General features: G+C 41.8%; 1 protein-coding gene and 1 pseudogene across 1 annotated transcript in view; one reads left to right on the top strand and one right to left on the bottom strand.

Moving 5' to 3' along the window:
• The window catches only part of LOC148021859 (endo-1,3;1,4-beta-D-glucanase-like), a 171665-nt gene that overhangs the window by 73539 nt on the left and 72608 nt on the right, over positions 1-25518 (bottom strand). Inside the window, exons 3-4 of the mRNA XM_087697384.1 lie at positions 11138-11261; positions 10974-11061 (exon numbers count right to left, since the gene is read on the bottom strand). Coding sequence (XP_087553510.1) covers positions 10974-11061; positions 11138-11261 — 212 coding nt within the window. The remainder of the gene's footprint in view (positions 1-10973; positions 11062-11137; positions 11262-25518) is intronic.
• LOC148021860 (uncharacterized) lies at positions 16186-25379 on the top strand (annotated as a pseudogene).

The following is a 25518-nucleotide window of genomic DNA, read 5'->3' as shown; positions in this document are numbered from 1 at the left end:
GCACGACTTCAATACAGGAGTCACAAGTTGTACAAAGTACTGACTCATCATGCAAGTAGGGACCCCGAAGAATTCAATCTAGATAACTGAAAATATTCTTGCAATCAAATAGCTTCATCTAGTTCTCTACAACCTCCATTGCTTTGGTTGCTCCGATGTCATATTGCACATAAGACTGTTGTTGAATTTGTTGTTATAGTTGTTATTGATGTTGTAATTGTTGTTGTTGTCGTTGTATGTACATGAAAGGTCGTAACATATGTTTTATGTTGTGAGAAGCACCTCCTAATTCTACAGGTCTTGAAAAACCTATTCGCATCCTGAGTAAGTATCCTATAAGCATGCTTGAGACTGTGTAGATATATGAAGGTAATTCTATGCAGGATCATCTAAATAAAATTCAAGACTTGCATGAGCACCTTATAAATGTATCTGGAATATTTATATAGATGTCTTTTCCTTGGTTTTTTTTCATTGAACATGTAACTACATGACAACGTACTAACGAATATGACGGAAAGAATAAACCCTTGAATGTGGCCCACAGAATAACAACATCCTAAATAGTCTTTAAGCCCGATCTTACCATCCGATTGAATCTATCCCTTTGCATGTGCTTGTCAAGCCAATCCAACAGCCCCGACATAGCCAAAACCTTTGCTCATAAGGAATTAGCTTTCTTTCTAAAACCAAGAGGGTGTCAACGAGTGAAGCAAAGAATCTCTTGCCATGATGCAATCAAGTGGGTAAGAAGAAAAGACTCTAAAGTTTTGGATGATCGTGTGCCAAATTCAAAACATTCTAACCATGAGGCTTGGAAAGTAGTACACCCATGTGAAATGCCAATATCCTCAATAAAAGACAATATATTTGTCCAAGGATGATGTTGAGTACATAAAGATAGCAAGAGGGCACACTGCAAAGCCGTTATATGAATTTTGACATCCAAAAAGACAACATCTTCCGAATTTTGACATCCAAAAAGACAACATCTTCCGACCATTTTGGCGTAGTAACATGTTCCCAAGATATCCATACTTGACCCAGCTGATTTCCTTGCTTCTTACAAAGCAACAAAGTATAAAGGAGATGAACTGCACTAGTTCTTGCAATGACTTTCACGTCCAAGGGAGCAAAGGGAAAAAATAAGAGACCATGTTGATCATGATTGCTTACTTAAGTTTCAGTCACACATGTAGATGCTAACCCTAGGATTTACATAAAAACTTATCATGAGTACGTGAAGACATCCAGTCAAGCAAAGCATGAGGAGTCATATCCACCCCGATGGGGTAACCCAAGTGTCGAGTTACCCCTCCTCAAGGAACAATGCCCCACTACCAACCCAAATCATTCTATGTACATACTACAACTAATCAAAGTGGATTTTTGTGCATTGATATACTGGCCCAAACCTAGACCAAGCATGCTCCAAACAGCCATTGCCTATCCAAATTGGGCCTCTCAACCTTAAGAAACATAAATGAATCATCGATGAGAGACTACCCCAAAAGTTTAGCTCCACTTAAAAGAGCTAGTCTAATGACCTCACCATCAATAGCCAACTTATCCAACAAGGAGAGCATCATATGAGTCACCAATGTAAACAAGAACGGACAAAAGGGGCATCCCTAACAAGGGAGTGAGAAAGAGCAATCTCATCACTGCCCTCCATGTAGCGCAATGTGTGCCACTGCATTAGTGCTTATGGTATCTATAAGAGATGTCATTCTAAGACCAAAACCCATGGTAGACATTAATTGTTGAAGAAAGGACTAGCTAGCATGATCAAATGCCTTTTCGATATCCAACTAAATCATAACCACCTATTGTCTAGAGGTTTTAGCATAATCTATTCCTAGAACATTCTGAATATTATGCATGATATTTTTACCCTTAATGAAACCATACTAACACAGCTGATTCAATTGTGGAAATACTTTCTGCAACATCTTAGAGAAGATTCTACACAAGGATCCTATAACAGAAATGGTCTCGACTACTTCAAAGTTTGCAGACAAGCAACATTTAGTAATAAACGAAGCACTACAATATGCTAACAAAGTCGAGCCAACGGTTCCTTAAGCTAGTCTACCATAAGCTAAAAGTAGTTCATTAGGTAAGCCATCCCACAACTAGGGCTTCTCCTGCACAAAAGATGGGACAACACCTACTCAACCTCCACCTCAGTAATATCTCTCTCCATAAAATCCGCCCATTCATGCTTCATCTAGTTATGTACCATGCCTAAAAGGTAATGGCGGCAGCATGAACAGCATCAGTGAGAATTTCTTGTGGAACCAACAAAGATTTATAGTACTCAACACACATCTGAATTATAGACTGAGGCTCAGTGACCACAGCGCTTTGTGTATCCAACAAATATACAATATTCTCATGAGCATAATTTTAACAAAGGCCAGCCAAAAACTGATGAGTTTGACAATTGTTATCATACAAAGCATCCAAATGGAACAATAGTTTATATTTTGCATATTGTTTATCTTGAACAGCCTAAATTCTACATTTCAACCATTCTAAATAAGTAGCCAATTCATCAAATGCGTCCCCAGCCTATTGCAAGGTCAAAGAATGCTCCAATAAAGATTGCAAATGCTGTAATTCAGCTGTGAATGTAGATGCTTGCTGAATCCTATATGCTCTAGACAAAGCATATGCATTATCCGAATAGATTGATCATGCATCCGTACCCTCAGATAGGACCTGTCAGCCAAACAAAGCAATCAATTGTTACATGTATCTTGAGAAACGTTCATGCAACAAGAAAAACTTATTGAATGGCAAGGTCAAATGAGCAAGCAAGGCCTTGAAAGCATCCATCAGCTGATAAATCATTTCCAAGACCAAAGGATAATGGTCTTAAAGGACATGTTGTCTCTCCACCCACATATTAAGCACTACAAAAGAAAGGAATCACTATGGCAAACATATATCATGTCCACTCTAGCCCATGTACCAAAATCCTAAAGAGAATAATAGGTAAATCCGAGCTCAAAAAGCTAGAGCCATGACCATATATCTTGTTTCAATGGCGCGGTCACTAGAGCATCCGATGCCTCACGCTTAGGACCATCCATCATAGAGTGAGGCAAAGTCGCCTACTCAGCATGCTCACAAGTATTAAAGTCTCACATCACAAAACCCTGATGAGCCATAAAGAGATATTGCAAGTCCTCCCAAAGCTCCCGACGATCCCGAGTTGTGTGGTGCACACACCTTTACACCCACAAAGCCACACCCTCATAGGTGACTCTACAATTATGAATCTGCCTCAATTATCCTAGCGAATCGAAGATGGCTGCAAGAGCAAACGATTAGCATAACCTCAGATCTACAAGGAACACGACCACTGAAGAACACCGTAAAATCTTATATACATAAAGGGAACCAGCCACTGAGTGTTGTTTGGGTTCCACTACACAAAAAATATCCCAATCTCCAACATAGAAGTCTTTCACATTTACACAATTAGCTCCCAAACAAGGCACCATTGACATTCCATAATGTTATCCTCACGATAAACAAGTAAGAGAAAACTATTGCTACAGTGCTTTCCCCTTGGGATCTGCAAATTTACCATCATGGAACCCCTCCATCTCACTAAGAATAACATCCACAAGATCAGCCCTCTACAAGCCAAAAATTGATGCCCAAGGATTACGAGAAGCATCCCTTTATGGAAGCAATCTTCCCTAAGCATCAAACTACAAGGGAATTAGAAGTACTTTTATGAGCCACACCTATTGCATGCATATCAGACAATTGGGACCTAGAATAAAATCCTTTGCACCTTCACTAAAACTTTTGAGTAACATTAGATGAGAATGTACACATAGGAGCCAAACGAGATTCGTGGGGAGGATGATAGTTCACTACTGCCATCCAAGGAGCTTCCTTTGAAGCTTCTTCACAATAGGAAGGATGAGGCTCATCTTCAAGCTTGCTATCATAAAAACTTTATTTCTAGTTTGCCTAGTAGGTGCAAGAGGAGATACATGTTGCTACCAAGATAAAATTTGAGGCTCATGCACTTGCATATGCGTCTCAACCTTTGGATCCCTGTGATGTTATGATCCTCAGGATCATGATTACGTTCATATATAAAGTGATCTACACATCTAAAACTATGGCTTGCAAACATCCCCCATTTCAACTCACAAACCAAGGGATGTATACCAAGAGCTTGAAAATGTGTTTTAGCCGGTCAAGCTTTGCTTGTATTCTAGAGCAGACAAGCTCTATTTCAATTACAAGATGCCAAGCAAGGCTCCATCAATACCTATCCAAGAGAGCACAAGACTAGAGTAAGAAGCCGCCAGAGATGCGAAGGGAAGTTCACAACCTCCACTGAAATGGGACACGCTTACGTAAGAACATCCTACAATTCCTCGATCATGACTTCCATCAAAATTGGATATGCTTACCTAAGAACATCCTGAAATTCCTCGATCGGCCAAATCAAAGGACCCTTTTGGCAATCATCTGATTAAACTTTGCATCTAACATATGATTATAATGCGTAAACCTCTCAAAATGGGTGATCATTTGACTGAATTTGTTATCAATTGTATAGTTTAATGGATGTGACTTCATTCATGCTATCAATCCTATGTAAGAGTTATTGGTACTCATGTGAATCATGTGATACATTCATAGTTGTCAGGTACGAAAGGTACGATATGGTATGGTACTAATTGGTACCTTATAATTTTATAAGGTACGCTACGATATTAGTACAAAAAAATTTTAAGATGATTTCTTTAATAACAAAAATCATAAATCATTAAATGATAGATCACAGAATACATGTTTAAAGTGAAAATAGCCATTTCATTACAGAATAAGATGAATACATGAGAGTGACCATCGCAGTCGCTTGGGCTACGTAAAACATGCAATACAACTACAGTCTAGTATATCTCATACAAAAAAAAAAGAAAACTATGTCCTATGAATCTATGATGAAGCATCACTATCATCATCATCATCATCATTAGAACCATCTGAGTGCTCATCAAAAGAGTCTAAAGATTACTCCTTGGCATTCAATGATGAGACACACTCATACTCATCCTCACTGATGAGGTTACCATCATCATCAAATGATGGCTCCCTAGATGGCAACTCTATAGGCAAGGGGGGGATGTCATCATAAGGCATAGGATGTGAGCTACTAGAGCCCCGCCTTACATATGTCTGCAAGCTACTCGAACCACCCCTCCTCAATGATAGAGAGCGTCGAATGACCATGCCCCTGCTACCACCTACTCGAACTCCTCACCCACGAGCACGCTGATTGCGAGTGTCACAAGTATCTGCTACTATAAGCTCTCTATAGAGCTCTGCAAAAATCAGCTCCTTCTCCTCGTCCACCTCCTTATGTATACTCAAAAGAGTATCGCCCCGTCAACTTGAATGTATCAACATTCACCAACACAATGCAGTGATGCACGAAAGATTGATCATTGTAACTGCCAAAGTCCAAATTGTAAAGAATAAAGTTTAAACTTCAAAGTTCAAAGTTTAAAAGTTAAAACAACAAATTTTACATGTTATGGTTAAGTGTTTAAACTTTACCTGCTTCGAACTACCCATGCTCATCATAGCCCTCATCATGCATAAGTTAGTGCAGCAATAGACTAGCCACTCTAACTGTCATGTGCTAAGCCGATTACGAATCTTTGCGTAAATGAGAAAATAGAAACTCTAGTTTCTCTCACATGCACCCGAAGAGCAATCCTGGGCAAGGACCCTCATGGCTAAGGTCTGAAGGATCCCCAGTGCGTATCCAAAGTTTTGCAACCAAAATAAAGGCTTCACAAGTGACTCTCTCCTCCAACAAGTGGAAGAAGCAAAAGCCACATGCCTTCTCTGATCTACATAGCATCCTAGCTCACCTAGCACTGCATTGTGGTCATCCACAGAGACCACACGAGTCAAATAAGCAAGCTGGTCTGAACGGAACTCTCTATCATCCATAACCGCCGGTGACTTGTAGGCCGGATGTACCGATGCAGTAAAACCATAGATGGACTTATGCATCCACGCCCATCTCCTCTCTGCTATCTCTAAAACATGTGCATGCTATGTCTCTGTGATCATTGTACAAGCATGTGCCTCCGCAAGTGCCGATCTAACGAAGTGAACGAGAAGGCCCATGGTGGACCTCTCGCAATCACTCATATGTAACACCCTATAAAAGGAAGTCACGACAATGACAACCGCACGGACTGTTTACCAAAACTGCTCATTAAGCCACAAGCGCTATATGCCTTTGGCCTCCTCTGTCTCATGCTCATCCTAATCATTCCATAGAGTGAACACCACTGTCTCGCACAAGGTGAACTGTACCTCATAAAAGCGCTCCAACAATAACCGCATGTAAGCAAAGCGAGTTAAAAAATGCTTCTTCAACTCCAGTGTACTATACTCATGATACATCGCAAGCACCTTTACCTGTACCATTAAGAATGTAACAATTGATGTCACTTTGTAGACCACCCTCTTCACCCACTTGAGCTTCCAATGTCCTCCATAAGCAAGTCCAAACAATGACTTGCACATGGAGTCCACACAATGGTAGGGAACTCGGCCTCAAGCAAACCGCCCATGCGCCGACAATTTGATGCATTGTCGGTAACAACTTGCACTACATTTGAGGGGCCCACCTACAACCACAATTTACAAATTACAAGTTATGTATAAATCAAACTTCAATTATGAATCATACTATTATCATAATGAAAGAAAGTGAAACAAATTTAAAACGCAAATTGCAATGTATACCTCAATGATAGCTTGTCGAATGTGGCGGGAGAGAAATGCGCCCCTCGTTTTTCTCCCCCTCTTGCCGATACCTACGGCCCGCAAAAAGTAAGTGCCGAGCGGACATGAGACAAGTTTGTTGATGATGCCCTATTTCTTATGATTATCCATCCGTCAGTGAAAATGGAGCAACCATATTTTATCCATGCAGCCCGAATAGGATCAAGGGCTCTATCAATCCTCTCCTTCTCTTCATCAATCTTTCTCATCCTCATATCGTTGTATGTGACACCAGTCCATCCTTCACATGGACCCACATTGGCAATGGCTTTTACCATCTTCTTCCATTTCTCTTGCTTTAGGACATTGAATGCAAGATTGCACTCAATCACCATGCATGCAATTTCAATGTCCGCAATTTGTTGCCTTTCTCTAAGAAAAGCAACCAATCCACGCACATTACCAAGAGCTTGAGAGAGAGACGACCAACACCGCATGAGCCTTCACTCTTTGTCTTTTACCGGAGCCGGATGCGAATGTGGAGCCCCCACCACCAATGGTAGAGGCCTCTCCCACATCGATTGAAGATACACCCACATTGGATACTTCCTCGTTAGTAAGCATAGGAGTTGGTGCCAATAAGCCACTTCCTCCTCCTCTTGTGGATCCACCTCTCATCTTGGCGAGAATCTCCTCCGCAATGTTTTGAGGGATCTCCTTGCATGGAGCAACTTGCCCTCCCCTTTGTGGAAAAATGTTGGAGAAGTCGAGTTGTACCACCTGTATAGCGCTTCCCGCAATACTTGCATGTCCAATGGTGGGAGTTGGACTTCTTTGTGTCCCTCTCCATATGGATCGCATGCAAATTGAAGGCCTCGTGCTTCTCACAATTCATGGAGCCGATGATGGATAAAGAGGCCCGAGAGAGAGAGAGAGAGAGATGCTTGAGTCATTTACGAGAAAATAAAAGAGATGCTTAAGTCTCGACTCTTAAAAGTTGAGAGGAAGACTTGAGAGGCCCGAGGGTTGGGGTAAAGTTGAAAGAGCAAGAGAGAGAGAGGGGATGGGAGATGAGAATAGCAAATGCTTTGATAGGGTGCGGGATAGAGAGGATAGGAGATGAGATTTGAGAATAGCAAATGCTTCGATAGGGTGCAAGAAAGAGGGGATGGAAGGTGAGATTCAAGAATGGCAAATCACAAGTCCATTCAAGAATCAAGATCCAAGAGAGAAAGATGAGAATGGAAAGTCACAAGTGCTTGTTAAATTGGTGTGGAAGAATGGAGAAAAGGAGCACCTTTTGTAGATGAGAGAAGGGTCAAAGTTCAAACAGTCAAAGAGGGGTCAACGCTCAAAGAGAGGACTGCCAGCTAGAAGGAATCCAAAGAGGGCTAGGGAGGGAAGTGCATGGCTGGAAAAGGGGGTGGGGTGAGGTATCCAAGGCTTCCCACCCCCCAAAAAGTGCCACGCAGGCAGGCAGAGTAAAAGCAGGGGCGCAAAAAACGTGTGACACGGAATCAATGACATGCAGGCGACGTGGCCCAAATAGGCCCAAAAAGTCGTACGTATACATACCGTATGGTTCATACTGTACGAACCTGTCCATAAGACGTATGAAGGCAACTATGGATACATTTGCGTTAGCTGTAGGTTCCACATCATAAATCTCTTGATCAATCTGACTTGTCATTCCTATTATTACTGCCCAAAACATTTTGTGCATTGATTTATTGCCCTCATGGATGAGTTAATCTCTACATGATAATCATCCAAGTCCTCATTCATATTCTGAAGCACTTGCTCCTTCTTCTTGATTCTAGCCATTAGAATAGTGTCATAGAGTCCTAAAGAAATTAAGATGAAAAAGATTGAGACAAGCCTACACCCCCCGATTGGCCTCCAAAACGTTGGTACCCCTTGCAGTAATTCTTTTTATATTAATTCTAATCCCTATTGTACAACTAAGATTTGATTCGAATCCTCGAAAAGAGTCAAGCCTTGCCTCACATCCAAGAGGTATGCTCTCCAAGGATCCCCTCTTTCTCTATTGACCAAGCCAATTCTCTAACAACACTTGGAATAATTTTCTGTCCTCTGTGATAACAGCAATCACAAAATTCAATTTGCCCCTTTGATTCCACCATCAAGGAGGCCCATATTGAATCCACTCTATTTGCATGCAAATCAGTCCACTTTTAGGGCCAAGAATATCACCTATTCTCTTATCTACTGGCTGAATTTACATCAGTAACCTTTCTAAAACATAGAGGCACGCGTGCATATATTTCAATCATGCCATGCAAACCCTAATCCTTGCTGGATACACACTAAGAACAGCAAATCAACAACCCATAACACATCAGTTCAAATCTGAGGCTCAAGTCTTCAATTTCCTCTCCAACAGTAACTCTAATGGCACCAAAAACTTCTGAAAGGGGATAAAACCCCAGCCCGGCTGACAAGCCCTCCTCTTCTGCCGCCACCCCTCATTGAGGAAGAGAAGAAAACTGCTGCCCCTATCCTATTGCACACATGTGATCACCAGCTGATCTAACAGCTCCAAAATCACCCTCAAGACAGGTCACCTTGCTGCCATGGTGTTACAGCAGCTCTCTTTTTGCTCAGACAGGGATCTCAGTCCTCATATCTGCCCCAAACAGCCTCACATAACCTTGCATGGCTCCCAAACTTAGCCAACTACCAAGTCTCAAATTTCCCCGTGCCAACTCAGCATCTAGACTTAATTTCCAGCCAATAATAATAAACTAAAATTGGAAAATGCATGTCCAGGCCCAAGCTATGGCCATGCCCAACCTCAATTTTGAATCCCAAGCCTCTTTGAACCTAAAACTGTTAAAATTTTCCACGAACCTTAGACTAGGGTATTAAATCAATTTCACTCTCCGACCCCCATGTCACCAAAACTCATTTCCAAGGGAAAGTTCAATGTCCTTGACCAAGATCAAACTTAGGCACCCCACTAGCAGCTATTCACAACTTTTGCCTTCCAACTTAATGTCACACATGTACCTCACATGTGCACAACTTTAGTGTCATAACTTAAGTGAACTTAAATGTCCAAACAGCATTAATTTAGAAATTCACATCCTTGTGATAGTTATATCCTTGGACATCCTGGATTGACACCCGCAGTGGTATTGGCCCAGTAACCGCTAGGTCACTAGGTCAAGATATGCTCTAAAGGCAAGGTGGTTAAGGCATCCTATATTGTGAATGAACCTAGGGCTACAGCAATAAGGATTCCTATAGAAAGGACTCAAGGGCTCACTTCTTTCACATCTCCTATGATCACCAAACTTGGACTCTAGGCCCTCGGCAACCACATCCACATATCAAGATGGTGTAGCCGGTGTAGGCCAGTAGAATGGAACATCAGCCCTTGTAATAAGAGCTTGGCCTGACATGCTATTTGTCCCACACTTGGGGTTAAGCACCTATTGGATTTACGTCTAGGAGGTGAGCTCCATGTCCATCCCTATGTTTCTTTTCTATGCTTGTATGGCTTGTGCCATGTCAAATGTGTAGGTTGGATCATGTGGCTATTTCAAAGTATCATGTCAATTTGTGAGCTATGCAGACTACCCACTTGTTACAATCTACCAAGATTTTGATGTAATGCTGCTCGTTTCTAATCATCAACCTCGCCCTAATGCATTGCTACACACCTGTCATAACAAGGACAACTCAGTTACTGGAACATTTCTTATACTTCCTGTTACATCTAATGTCATTGCAGTGCCACCTGCCACTATAGTGACATGTTGTATAAGCTGTAATGCAGTCTTATAAAAGTTTACAAAATGAAGAGGACTTCTCAATTAAAGACACTTTGTCTTAGAGTCAAGAGTTGAATTCATCCTTTCTCAACCTGAATACCATCCACTGAAAAATCTAACAAGAAGCATTGCATTGATTGAAAAACACACAGAACCTCAGATACATGAACCTTCTACATATGTCAAAATATTGAGCCTTTAAAACAGAGAAACATTGCAGTAAAACAGGGAGAGGCAATTATTTTGAGTCCTTATGACCACACTGTCATAAGCAAATCTACTTTCTATCTCCAACAGCTGGCATAATCTAAACAATTGAGTTGAAACAACCTCTGTGAGATTACATGAACAACATAAAGTCACCAAGTGTCAAGGACAAAAGGAGATTACCACCCCAGCAGAAACCAACAGCTCCAACTGACAAGCCTTTGCCCTTCAACACCTCCACTGAACTTTTGGCATCTTCAATCACATCCATCTACAATCACCCTAAGAATTGGTATTCTGAACAAACAAATGCAGGAGGACGACCTTTTCCATACTCCTTTACTTACTGGTTGATGATTCTTAATCCAATCCTGTAGACTCCCACTCTTGTCTGGCACATAAGGGTCTTGCCAGACGAAATCTGGAACCGCCACAAAGTACCCAGAAGTTGCCAGCTTGTCTGCAAGTTTCCTGGGTTGCAGAAATTTTAACGCAAATGGTTGATTCTTAACAGCTTCTCATAAAACACTTTTGGTACAGAAATTTGAAAATTGCAAATGTATGCTCCAACTTTATACAATCAGGAGTTTTTCAAAAAGCTACTACCGCACACCTACATCAGCTATAAAGGTCAATTGAACGCACTAACTGAGTGATCGATTTCCAATATAGACTTTGTCAGTTCACATAGTCACATTCATGACCCAAAGCTTCAAAAACTGAGTGCTGCTATTCAGTTGAAATTTGTCATATATATTTGTGTGGCTCCATGCACACTTCCCTGCTATCTATCTGATGCTGGTTGTGGATGAGACACATCTATTGTAAAACTACTGTTGTATTCTGATGGTTAAGGCCCCCAGCTGATAGCAATCATAAAGAGCGTTTTGTACATAACATCTGGAAAATGTAAAAGCATCAGAAGAGAGTACATCAAAACCGTCATGGTTGCAGAAAATTCAAGAGCCTAATACCTCATCAATGCTAGAAACTAAGACAAATCAGGCAATGCAAGGGAAGGACAATAGAAATCTAAACAAGGTAACAAAATTCACAAAGACCTGCCTTAAAAGTTATGGAAACGTGGAAATAAGTAACTTGCATTAGTCAATAATGTCTGTGTAATATAATATAGCATTTAGTAATTATTCTGCAAACACCAAATATTACAAAAGGATACAAGTATAAGATGATGCAAAGCAATATCCAAGGCTCAATTCCTAAATGTCTAAGTAATCAAATTCATTGAAGTGCACAACTAAGAAACTTCATTCCTCTGATGGATTAAGCAATGGCTACAGGTTGTCATGCAGCAAGAATGTGTGGAAGAAATCTTTGCAGGGACCCATGACTTCTATGAGGTGATGTTAAAGACATCTCAACAATGCACGTCACTCCTAAGCAAAACTCCCATTGTTCTCCAACTGCCAATAGGTTCACATGGAGCCAAAAAGACCCATGGCCAATTTCCTAAAGTTGCTTAAACAAGAATGTCCCATCTGGTTGGAGGTTGAAGGCTGCCCTATAGTGTATTGGCCACTTTGGTAGATGATATGGCTACAATTGGCAAGGTTTTAGTTCCACCCCTCATGCATAAAGTGAATAGGGAACTAAGAATGTGGGTAGCTTATTATGTGACCATATCACAAGAAAGAGAGACACTGTAGGGGCACGGATGGATTTGAAGGAGGCATGCAAGATGGAGGCGCTTTGGCCACAATTGAGCACTGATGGTCGTATGCAACTACCTCGTGCTCTTTGGGTCCTTTCCACTAAAGAAGAGTGCATGGTGAAGCAAATTATCAAGTCTATCTGCACCCCGATAGGTACGATGCATTTTTCTAAAGATGAACAACTAATAAGACTAAAATCCCATGATTGGCACAAGATATGCTAGGTTTATCTCGGCCTTGATAGCAAGTACAATCAATATTTTACTATTTTGTGTCGATTCAATGTTCATGCATACTTTGGCATACTACCAGGATAGATCAATCAAATGATTAGCAAACAACCATTCTAATGCAGACTTATTTTGCACCTTTTGTAGCCATACAAATTGCCATCAATCTTCAGACAAAATGATTGGACTGCCAGCCAAACAAGAATATAAGGTAGCACTAATCAGTAAATTACTAATGCAACAGGTTAGATTAGTAGCACAACATTATGCAACTAGGATATAATTAAAGGAATGATGGCGAAAAAGCTCATACACATAGCATCTAAGCGATAATAGCAAGCAAAATATTATAGAAAAAGCAATGAAGCCAACACATATATGCCACACTTTGAATAGTCACCATTGTATAACCAAAATGAGTTGCAAGAAAGAAGCTTGATCCAAAGGCTGAAAAATATATTTTCATTAGATACACTTTAGAGCAGAAAGGGTATTGTTGTTATAACCCTGCCACAAGTGAGTTTAGAGTAAGCAAGGATGTTATTTTTTATGGGATGAACAGTTGGTATGCATCTAGTGGTAATGCATTGGATAATAATGATAATCATGATAGTTATGTGCAGAAAGATTTGGCATGAATTGCATACAGATATGCATCCTCAAAAAGGACGACAAGGTACACTTTTGCCACTTCCTAGATAGCCTCCCGTGCAAGCCCTTGCATGCGGAATCAATCTCCGTAAGAGTGAATGATTTCCTTCACTAAACACGCAAAAGGCACTTTCTTGATCAACAAGTCTATACTCTTCTAGTACTTACAGATTTCTTTGAGAGCTGTGGAGTGATAGTTCGATAGTTCTTTCTCCACTTTAGCCTTTGCCCTCGGACTTGCCCATTTGGACATCGCCGTGGTTGTCATCTTTGTACTTATTGGGGGAGGTTAGGGCTCAAGTGCACGTTGCTCCTCGAGAGCTGGTTTTGGAGCAACGAGGAGGGGTATTGGAGGAGAAGGAAATGCTCTCGAACACTTGGTTGGTAGCTTGGGGCATCACATGGGACCCTTACCACCTATTGAGTGCCCCTCAGTTGTATCTACAGTAGGCGCAAGCCAATCAATCTTGTTCTAGGGCCTATTTATGTCATCATCAATGCTACCCTCAGCATCATTATCGCCATCTTCATCTGCAAAAGTGTCACCCTCATTGTTCTTTGTTGGTTGTTGTCACCTTCCACATCTTCACTTGCTTCTTTGTCTTCAAAATAGTCTTCTAGCTCACAAGCTCTTTTTAAGGTTTCCGAGGCTGATCTAGGCAGGGTCTTCAAGCCTTTGGATGGACGGGAGCTGCTCACGAGGGAAGGGGGGGACCGGGGGGGAAATGGCAAGGCAACAAGGTTGTGTGGTTGTTGGAAACATCCAACCCGCCAGCTAAAATTGGAGATCTCTTTACCTTGGAGCATATGTGAATACTTGCCCTTGGCCTTTGGCCTGGTAGTGGATGTCATCGCACACTTTGCTTGATGCGCGCCATGAGGTGGATTACAAAAGGAGAAGAGAAGACAACAATAGAAATATGAAATAAGAAATGAACTCAAAAAGATCTATTTATATGAAACCTAGTATTAGGGTTTAACAAGGGTTCCCACGTGGTTTTACATACGTGCCCATGTTGACCCTTCCCTTCACCTTGTCATGTGCCATGCTACATGTATATTCATTGTAGATGTGTTTCACCGTCTTTCCTTATTACACGCTTAAATTTCTTGCCTGAGAGATTTAGGCAATGCAATAGCCTTAGCATTCTCAAGGTAATGGAGCGAATGAAGGTGCATCTATAAAACCAGTCAAACATTTCTAAAAGGTAGCTTTTCTTAATGCAACCTCCTCCATGGCAAGTGTTTTGGAAATATATACCATGAGCCCAATAATGGAACTTCTCCATACCTTGAGTGCTCCACATTTTCAAAGACCTATACTTCTCCAAAAAGTATGATCCATGAACATATAATATATGCTACAAAGGTATGGAGCATTAATATTGGATTTGAAACGTCAAATTATACAAATCATAGTTGCCTCCGTACGTGGTACGAAACGGTCCGTACGGTACAATTTCATACACTTTCATACGATAAAACTAGCCTATTTCAGCCACCTGACCTGCACGTGCTCTTTCCACGTAAATTCTTGCGCCCCCACATTTCGCGCTTTTCTTGCAGGCTGCAGTGTGCACTCTGCGCTTTTTGGGGGGGTGGAAAGCCTTGGATACCTCACCCCACCCCCCTTTTCCAAATTCCAGCTATCATCCATGCAAAACTTAATGCTCCTCTTTGGATTCCTTCCAGGCTCCAACTTGACCCTCTCTTTAGAGTCTAGACATTGACTGTTTGAACTTTGAACTTTGACCCTTCTCTCATCTACAAAAGGTGCTCCTCTCCTCCATGCTTCCACACCAATTCAGCAAGCACTTACAAGTTACCATTATCATCTTCCTCTTTCCCGCACCCTATCGCAACATTTGCCAGCTAGACATTGACTGTTTGAACTTTGAACTTTGACCCTTCTCTCATCTACAAAAGGTGCTCCTCTCCTCCATGCTTCCACACCAATTCAGCAAGCACTTACAAGTTACCATTATCATCTTCCTCTTTCCCGCACCCTATCGCAACATTTGCCATTCTCAAAGAGTCAAATCTCATATCCCATCCCCTCTATCCCGTACCCTATCGAAGCAATTGCCATTCTCATCTCCCATTCCCTCACTCTCACTCTTGCCCTTTCAACTTTACCCCAACCCTTGGGCCTCTGGAGTCTCCCTCCCTTTCAACTTTCAAGAGTCGAGAGTCGAGACTCAAGCATCTCTCTCTCTCTCTCTCTCTCTCTCTCTCTCTCTCTCTCTCTCTCTCAAAGGCCTATTTATTTGTCATCAACACCATGACTCGTGAGAAGCATGAGGCCTTCAATTTGCATGCGATCTATGTGGAGAGGGACACAAAGAAGTCAAACTCCCACCATTGGACATGCAAGTATTGAGGGAAGCGCTATACAAGTGGTGCAACTCGACTTCAACATCTTTCCAAGACGAGGGGGCAAGTTGCTCCATGCAAGGAGATCCCTCCAAACATTGCGGAGGAGATTCTCGCCAAGATGAGAGGGGGATCCACAAGAGGAGGAGGAAGTGCCTTATCGGCACCAACTCCTAAGCCTACTAACGAGGAAGTATCCAATGTGGGTGTATCTTCAACCAATGCAGAAGAGGCCTCTACCATTGGTAGTGGGGGCTCCACATCCGCATCCAGCTCCGATAAAAGACTGAGTGGAGGCTCATGCGGTGCCGGAGAGACAATCGTCTCTCTCTCAAGCACCCGGTCATGTGGGTGGATCGGTTGCCTTTCTTAGAGAAAGGCAGCAACTTGCGGACATTGAAATTACATGCATGGTGATTTGAGTGCAATTTTGCATTCAATATCCTAAAGCAAGAGCAATGGAAGAAGATGGTAAAAGCCATTGCCAATGTGGGTCCATGTGAAGGATGAACCGGTGTCACATACAACGACATGAGGACGAGAAAGATTGATGAAGAGAAGGAGAGGATTTATAGAGCCCTTGATCCTATTCGGGCTGCATGGATAAAATATGATTGCTCCATTCTCACTGACGGATGGAGTGATCATAAGAAATGGGGCATCATCAACATACTCGTCTCATGTCCACTAGGCACTTACTTTTTGCGGGCCGTAAATACCAGCAAGAGGGGGAGAAAAATAACGGGCGCATTCATCTACCGCCACATTCGACAAGCTATCATTGAGATATACATTGCAATTTCCATTTTAAATTTGTTTCACATTCTTTCATTATGATAAATCATAATATCATGATTCATAATTGAAACTTGATTTATACATAACTTGTAATTTGTAAATTGTGGTTGTAGATGGGCCCCTCAAATGTAGTGCAAGTTGTTACCGATAATGCATCGAATTGTTGGCGCATGGGCCGTTTGCTTGAGGCCGAGTTCCCTACCATTGTGTGGACTCAATGTGCAAGTCATTGTTTGGACTTGCTCATGAAGGATATAGGGAAGCTCAAGTGGGTGAAGAGGGTGGTGTGCAAAGCTACATCAATTGTCACATTCTTCACGGTAAAGGTAAAGGTGCTTGCTATGTATCATGAGCATAGCACACTTGAGTTGAAGAAACCTTCTTCAACTCGCTTTGCTTATATGTGGTTATTGCTGGAGTGCCTTTATGAGGCGTGGTCCACCTTGCGCCAGACAGTGGTGCCCACTCTATGGAATGAGTGGAATGAGCATGAGATAGCGGAGGCCAAAGGCATGCAACGCTTGTGCCTTAATGGGCAGTTTTGGCAAAAATTCTGTGCCATTGTCATTGTCATGACTCCCTTTTATAGGGTGTTACATATGAGTGATTGCAAGGGGTCCACCATGGGCCTTCTCGTTCACTTCTTTAGAGCGGCATTGGCAGAGGCATGTGCTTGTATAGTGATCATAGAGACACAGCATGCACATGTTTTAGAGATAGCAGAGAGGAGATGGGAGTGGATGCATAAGCCCATCCATGGTTTTGCCGCATTGGTACATCCGGCCTACAAGTCACCGGCAGTCATGGATGATAGAGAGTTCCGTTCAGACCAGCTTGCTTATTTGACTCGTGTGGTCCCTGTTGATGACCACAATGCAGTGCTAGAGGAGCTAGGATACTATGCAGATCAAAGAGGGCATGTGGCTTTTGCTTCTCCCACTTGTTGGAGGAGAGAGTCACTTGTGAAGCCTTTATTTTAGTGGCAAAACTTTGGATACGCACTGGAGACCCTTCAGCCCTTAGCCATGAGGGTCTTGACCCAGCATTGCTCTTTGGTTACATGTGAGAAAAACTGAAGTGCCTATTCTCTCATTCACACAAAGATTCACAATCGACTTAGCACACGACAGTTAGAGCGGCTAGTCTATTGCCGCACTAACTTACGCATGATGAGGGCTATGATGAGCATGGGTAGTCCGAAGTTGGTAAAGTTTGAATACTTACCCATAACATTTAAAATTTGTTGTTTTAACTTTTAAACTTTGAACTTTGAAGTTTAAACTTTATACTTCACAATTTAGACTTTAGCATTTAGTATTTACAATGAATCATGATCAATCTTACGTGCATCACTGCATTGATGATTGTGTAGGTGAATGTTGATACATTCAAGTTGACGGACGACACTCTTCCAAGTATACATAAGGAGGTGGACGAGGAGGAGGAGATGATTTTTGCATAGCTCTATAGAGAGCTTATAGCAGCAGATACTCGTAACACTCACAGTCAGCGTGCTCGTGGGCGAGGAGTTCGAGTAGGTGGTAGCAAGGGCATAGTCATTCAACGCCCTTCATCATGGAGGAGGGATGGTTCAAGTGGCTTGCAGACATATGTAAGGCGGGGCTCTAGTAGTTCACATCCTGTGCCTCATGATGACATCACCCCCTTACCTACATAGCCGCCACCTAGGGAGCCATCATTTGATTATGGTAACCTCATCAGTGAGGATGAGTATGAGTGTGTCTCATCATCGAATGCCAAGGAGTCATCTTCACACTCTCTTGATGAGCACTCAAATGGTTTTGATGGTGATAGTGATGCCTCATCATAGATTCATCATTCATATGACGTCACATAGGTCTCTCTTTTTTTTTGTATTAGATATACTAGACTGTAGTTGTATCGCATGTTTTGCGTAGCCCATGCAACCGCAATAGTCACCCTCATATATTCATCTTATTCTGTAATGAAATGGCTATTTCCACTTTAAACATGTATTCTATGATCTATCATTTAATGATTTATGGTTTTTGTTATTTAAAAAATCATCTTAATTTTTTTTTCGTACTAATATCGTACCGTACCTTATAAAATCATAAGGTACCAATTAGTACCATATTTTATCGTACCGTACCATATCGTACGTTTCGTACCTGACCACTATAATACAAATATAAAAGAGCATGCAAGTAGTAGAGTTGAAGACATACCACGTGGTGGGTAATGTTGGTTTCTCCCCATACATTGATAACTAGCTTTGTAAAATCATTAACTATTGTATGAATTTCAACTTGAGTGGAACGATCTATTGACTAGTTTAGCATTATATGCACTAGCTTATCAAAAGAATGCTAAACTTTCACCCAAGCATCCTTAAGATCAGAGCCTCTTTCCAAATGTATACTACATTTGCATAAATCTTTTCATAACTCCCACTTCAACTTTGATGGCTTGCCAATCATATAGCTTAGGAATCTCTTCCCCTTTGTCCCATTCATTGATATTTTCTATGGTACATCATAAGTTAGGCCTATGTCCTTTTTAATCTTAACCTTGTCTCCATGTACACCTAATGAATTTAATAGCTCCTCAACTTTCTCAATAGCCGCTTCGCATTTGAAGGGAGGCTTCATTGTATATAAATAATAGATATTTAACTTCAATAGTTTGTCAAATATGGGCATGAGGCAATGTAAAGTGTAAAAATGGACATTCTCAATGTTAATTGAAAATATGGCTTTCCAATTCTCGTCAAGACGTAACCTATTTAGTGACGCCTTTCTATTGCAAACCAATGCTCCTCCCTTCCATGCAATATTATCCATGGTCCTAGTGGAATTGTTTGTTTTCATGCAAAATAGACAATGCATGACGCTGATGCCTTAGTGTCACAATCAAACATACACTTTAGAGTCTTGAGATTGCCACCCAAGTGGCGATTAACCTTGAATAATAGATGGGGAATGGGGTAACTTCTCTAATCAGCTGTAAATTCTGTATTTATAGCTACTACACCGAGCATAAGGTCTTCAGTTAATGGGCATGGATCTTGAGGCAGCAAGGAACACTAATTTCCACTGTGAATTAGGGTTTTAGTAGTAATTTTCTTCAATTGCTCTTCACTGAAAGCTGGAAATGACTGAGAATTGCTGAGCAATTGTTTGTGGATGAGAGAGGAAGATGATGAAAGAGATATTTCAGATTTCTATCTAAGGGAGCAGGCTGGATGTGTTGCCACAATCCCCATGAACAATCTCGAAGCTTTCCTGTGCTGCCAGCAAGGCCAAAAATGTTGTTGCCAACCAAGCCAACTTGTCACTTGCAGTAGATCTCCTCCTAGTAGCTGTCACCTATACTAGAAGCCCTTTTTTGGTGGCTGCAAATGCCCTGAAACAGCTGGCGATATACTATAGTAGCACTCTCTCTCCTCCATAGTCTTCAAAATGGCTGCAATCACCCTCTACCAACACTTTTCAGCCTTCCTCTAGCTTGCATGGGAAAGTTTGCCAAGTGGCAGCTTTCTAAATGCAATTTCCAGCATTAATTAATTCAGTCACCTAGCATCCCACACTTGCTAGTGATCAACTGCCATCATCTTCAAGCAATTACATTGTTGAATTTACCAGTTCTAGCCCCAAAGGCTCGTTTTTGTGTTTTCAGTGCTTTTCTTCATTGGCCTCTGCTCCATGCACTCGGGATCTATCTCCGGTGGACAATACACATCAACACCTCCCTCAGCCTGATGGCTCCTACAAGAGCCATGGGCCCTTGCACAAGTCTACCCTTGAGCATCTTATACATTCTTTCCTTCATTTGCAGCATTAGTTCATTCACTACAAAGTTTTCTCTCTTCTCTATTTGTGTTTGTGTTTGTGTTTTTTTGCATTTCGCATTTTGCATTTAGGGTTTGCATTTATTGTTTTACTATCAAGTTCTTGTGTTTCAATCATGCTCATGCATTCTATGTTTTCTTTGTCAAAACCCTAGCATATCGTCATATGGTATCAGAGTCGATGCTCTTTTAAAGAATAACCTATGGTATTGTGGAGACTTGATTTTGTGCAAGATACACGGACAACACGTAACAAATTCACAATATCTTAGAATCCTCTTTCTTGGGAACCCACAATATCTTCTCAGGCTTCTCCATCAGTAGAGACCTTGAGGATGCATTATGCACTCAACAAAGAAGATAACGCTTCACCTTCACCTTAACTTTCTTCTTTTTTTCCTAGATTCATGATACATGAGGAGTTTCAAGAATTCATACGCATTAAGTCTCACACCAACGACCTCTCTCCTACTAGCTTTCCTATGACATCCGGATTGGTTGGTAAGGCTGTGGCCTCTTCAATCGAGGATGAATGGCATTTCGAACGAATAGCTGAATCCAAACTTCCTTCTCGAATAGAGTGGTAAATAACCTGAATTAACACTAGCATCAAATTCACATAAACCAAAAATGCAAATATTATCGCTTTAATCTTGGACATTGGACATCCTGTTGGCCCCAAAATTGATACCCCTTGCTATATTTCTTTACCTTTTATTGCAAATGGATGGAGTACAAAGATCATCTAGCCTCCTTCACTAATCCAAGCGCCTCTTGCTATCGAAACTGACCAACAAGCCTCTAAACCGATTTGCCCCTTGGTTTGCTTGGGGATTGGCCTTCACCCTGCTCCTTGAAAGACAAATTCAGCCCCAAATCTAATATTGGTTGGCTGGACTTTTGAATTTCCTCAAAATTTCTCAATTTCAATTGCTGGAATTCAAGCCCTAGGCCCTCAATTCTCAACATACACCGATTTGCCCCTTGGTTTGCTTAGGGATTGGCCTTCACTCTACTGCTTGAAAGACAAATTCAGCCCCAAATCTGATATTGGTTGGCTGGACTTTTGAATTTCCTCAAAATTTCTCAATTTCAATTGCTGAAATTCAAGCCCTAGGCCCTCAATTCTCAACATACATCCCAAGACAGCTATCAAACCCTAATTTCTACTGTAAATTAGGGTTTCTAGCAGAGATTAACTGAAATCTCTTCCTCTGATGACTCAAACTGCTAGAAAATACTAAGATAACTTGAGAAATGGTTAGGGGATGAGAGAGTGTTGTAGAGGGAGAAATTTCAAAGTTGTTGAAAAACTATTGTTGCCCTACTCAAATAGCCATGGAAGTTGTCACCTACAGCTTAGGACCACCAAAAAGACTATTGCCCCCTCCTGTATGTTGTCACCTGCACCAAAAGGACCTTGGGCTGCTGTAAGACTGGTCCATGGTGGCTGCAAATCACATCAATAGAATCTCCTTGCTCTCTAATAGTCTCCTTCTCTCTCACAATGATTGGAATAGACTTCCACTAGCCCCTAAAAATGCTTTTTCCACTTGCATGGGCAAGTTTTGCCAAGTGGCAACCTTCTAATCCCATTTTCCAACATTATCCAACTTATTAAATTAATTTTCAAAATAATAATTTTGAAAATTAATCTAATAATTATTCTAGTGCTCAAAAAATTAATTTCAAATTTGCTAGACTAATTTGTCTTCCAAGAATCCCTAAGCAATTATTAGCGCTTAGACCAGCATTAATTAATTAATTAATGTCTAGTCTTTAATATCACCACTGATTTAGCGACCAATAAATTGGTCTAGGCCAAAATCTAACACAGAGTATGGAAGGGCGACATATAAAGGGGTCAATAACAGAAGGGTGACATATAAAGGGGCCAATTACAGATTGAATAAAAAAGCGGTGTGTTTTATTTCTAAGAAATAATAGGCCTTGAACACACATGATATAGAGGATTTACATGTAGTGAACCCCGAGCATGGTAGGCAGTCAAGGATTCATTTCCAAGTGTACTCCAATCCCCTATCCTACCCACCTTTCCCATCCTACAACAGTACCATTTATGTTACTACAGCCAAGAATGCCTTTTAGATTCTATGCCAAATACTCAATCTGGCTCACTCTAAACACATATGTCAATGAAAAGCTCACAATTCCACGACCAATGTTGAGCTAATGCAAGGGTTGCTTCCTAGTTACACTCTCAGTTACAACATTTCCCCCTTGCATTTGAGTATTGGAGTCATCTCATTGACAACTATGCAGCATGAGATTGCACTCGACATATCCATCTCAACTTTGAGCTTCAAGAGTTTTCCATTAAGAAAGGGAATGATCTAAAAGTCAAGTTGGCTAAATATAGATGGCTACTCAGCGAGTTTACCACTACTAGCTCACCGAAGTTAGATGGCAATTAGGTTATATCTTTTTGGACAAGCTTCTTGAAAAGTATATCCACTTCATCCAGCACATCATCTTGATGCCCCGATTGCCAACCTTCTATGAGTTAGAATGTCAATTCTTGCGTTCAAGAAGCAAAGTCCACAAGTTCTCCCCACATTGTTATTCAAGAAGAGTCCGGTTGCCTCTTCTTTGCAAAGAAAAACTAAAGGTTGGCAAGAACTCTCAAGATGTGAAGGCAACTCAAAACAAGGGTGACACCCCTTCCTCAAATGAAACCAAAGAACCCACAACATCTGGCAGCAACTCCCTAAAAGAATAGGTCTCACTACGCCACGTGGACAAGGAGTGTCATACCAAGGCCCAAGGTCTCCCACCTGAGAAATCACTATAGCTCACTGCAATCGCCTCCACTCCTGCTAGATAGTCTAGTGGGGCTATGTCTCCCACTATTGCCCCACCTCCTCCTTCTGGCATAATTGACCTTGGACATGTGGCACATAAATAACCTTAGTCGCCTATATCTTTCATTACCCCTATAACAATTAGCTCTTTAGTCTACTCATTCCTCACCCATTGCACTATTTGCATATACACCATAGTCTCCTCCTACACACCACCCTAGGCACACTTTCCCACCTCATGCATTGGCAGAGACCTACTAATGGAACAACCTGATGGTGGCCACATTCTTAGTTTTTTCCTTCTATTCTTCTATTGCATTCAATCATACGAACATACTCATTGCACATCTTTCATTTAACTTTACTTTTCTATATTGTTTGGCTTTAAAGCATCTCATTACTAACCTCTATTTTGCATATTTTGATCTCTCTTAAAGAATTTTGTATTCCAATGTAGGGCTAATATGCAAGTTTGCATTGGCCATTCTTGGGCTGGAGACATGGGACGTGCACCATCTCTTTCATGGTTTCATTTTCCTAGGGGATTTGCTCTTCTACCAACATGAAGGGTTTCCCTCTCGAGACTGATCATGCAGCATCTCTCTTGATGCTATCATGGCGGTGACTTCTACCTTGCTCTTCCAGTTAGGGTGTTTCATCTTCATCATCATGATTCTCGACACCACATGAAGCCTGATATCAAGTTCCTCTCCCTCCTTCGGCCTCGCCATCCAGGGTTGCAAGGGGGTTCCTTACCTTTTCTTGGTATTCTATAGGATTCAGCACTTGTCTTCGACATTGGCCTCCCTTCCCTATGGTACCTCCCCTTTGCATTGCATGATTCTCATCATCTTTGTACTAGGGTGCTTGGCAAGTGAATAATTTCCCCACGAGTGACATTGTTCAAATGATACTTGGTGCATGCACATTCTCATCATGTAGCACATTACTCTGCATCTCATTATGCAAAGCACACCTAGGTGGATCTTGAGTTGTCCTTACCACCACATTACCATATTTCTTCTGTTGGGTATTTGACTCACGCCTCACTTACGCCTACGCTCATATGGGAGTGTCAGTGATCAATAGGATACTGGGGCACTTTTTACTCTCGGTAGGAGAGGTTTTTTCCCCTAGACTTAATAGTCTTATTGTCGTATGTGCTTATGTGCTTATGTTACACACTTATGGGCACTTAGTGTGTGTCGGGTGTGAACACCCCCTCCAACCCTAAGTTTAAGGGTTGTACTTTGTACTTTCTGTACACACTCTTTCAGTCTATTCTCTTGGGTGTCGTGCTTCACTTTGTCTCTCACTCTCACACTGTCTACCGAACTCACAGCTGCACCTCGATCCTTCCATCTCACATTTGGTATCAGAGCGGTCTTCTGTCTGCTGTCTGCAGCCCCCGCCAGCTTTGCCCAATCGACTTGCAGCTCGTCTGCCCGCCAACACCGTCTAATCCTGTTCGTTAGCCCCAATCAATTTCACCCTGTACCTGCGTACTGCCGCTGCACCTGCAAGAGCCGCCATATCAACCAGACATGGTCCTATGCCCGTCAGTCTACCAGCGAGCAGACCCTCCCGCCAGCGCTCAACTCCAGCTCGTCAGGTCTGGGCGCCGCCTGTCACCAGCACGACCTGTCTCCAGGGCCACCTGTTTCTTGCACCGCCTGCCTAAAGCCCATTCATCTGTCTGAAGCGACGCCAGCGCCAGTGTCGCCTATCTAAAGCGCCACCTGCTGGTGGCCGCCTGCCTCTGGCACGTCAGCAACCCGCCCGACACCGTCTGACCAGCGATCGTCAGCCTGCAGTCCACGTCAGCAACCTGCGTCCCGTTCGCCCGCTCTGACAGCCCGACGACTTCCATTTGACCAGTGACCTGCCACACTGCCCCGTCAACCTGCAATCCACGTCAGGTATTTTTTAACAAAAAATTTTATTTTAGTCCAGAACAAAGTTCTGGAAGAGGAGGTTCATACACGGCAGGCACAGCATACAGGATACAGGTGTGGGATAAATTTGATGCAAATTTTTGGACTGGTTCATCAGAAATTTTGGGGCTTTTGTGTATTTTGAGGACAGTTGCATATGAACTGCTGTTACAATCACACAAAGACTGTTTTGACAGAAATTTTGGCAAAAATTTTGGGGATTTTGATATAACAGTGTTGCTAAGCACTGTTTGGACCTTGAGAAGCGTGCATTAAAAGACAATTTTTGACAGAGTACGCCCTTGCACATTAATTGCAGAAGTGTGTTTGCTGCAATTTCTAAAAATTTGCAGATTTCCAGTCCTTACTGCTTTGACATTGCTCATTTGTCTTTGGAAATTTGTCATCATGGCAA

The sequence above is a fragment of the Lygodium microphyllum genome, chromosome 17 (assembly GCF_053477565.2).
Source record: "Lygodium microphyllum isolate KBCC chromosome 17, Lygodium_microphyllum_v1.1.10, whole genome shotgun sequence".
Classification (NCBI taxonomy): domain Eukaryota; kingdom Viridiplantae; phylum Streptophyta; class Polypodiopsida; order Schizaeales; family Lygodiaceae; genus Lygodium; species Lygodium microphyllum.
Note: the sequence above shows the minus strand (reverse complement) of the source record. Positions and strands in the feature narration are given on the sequence as shown.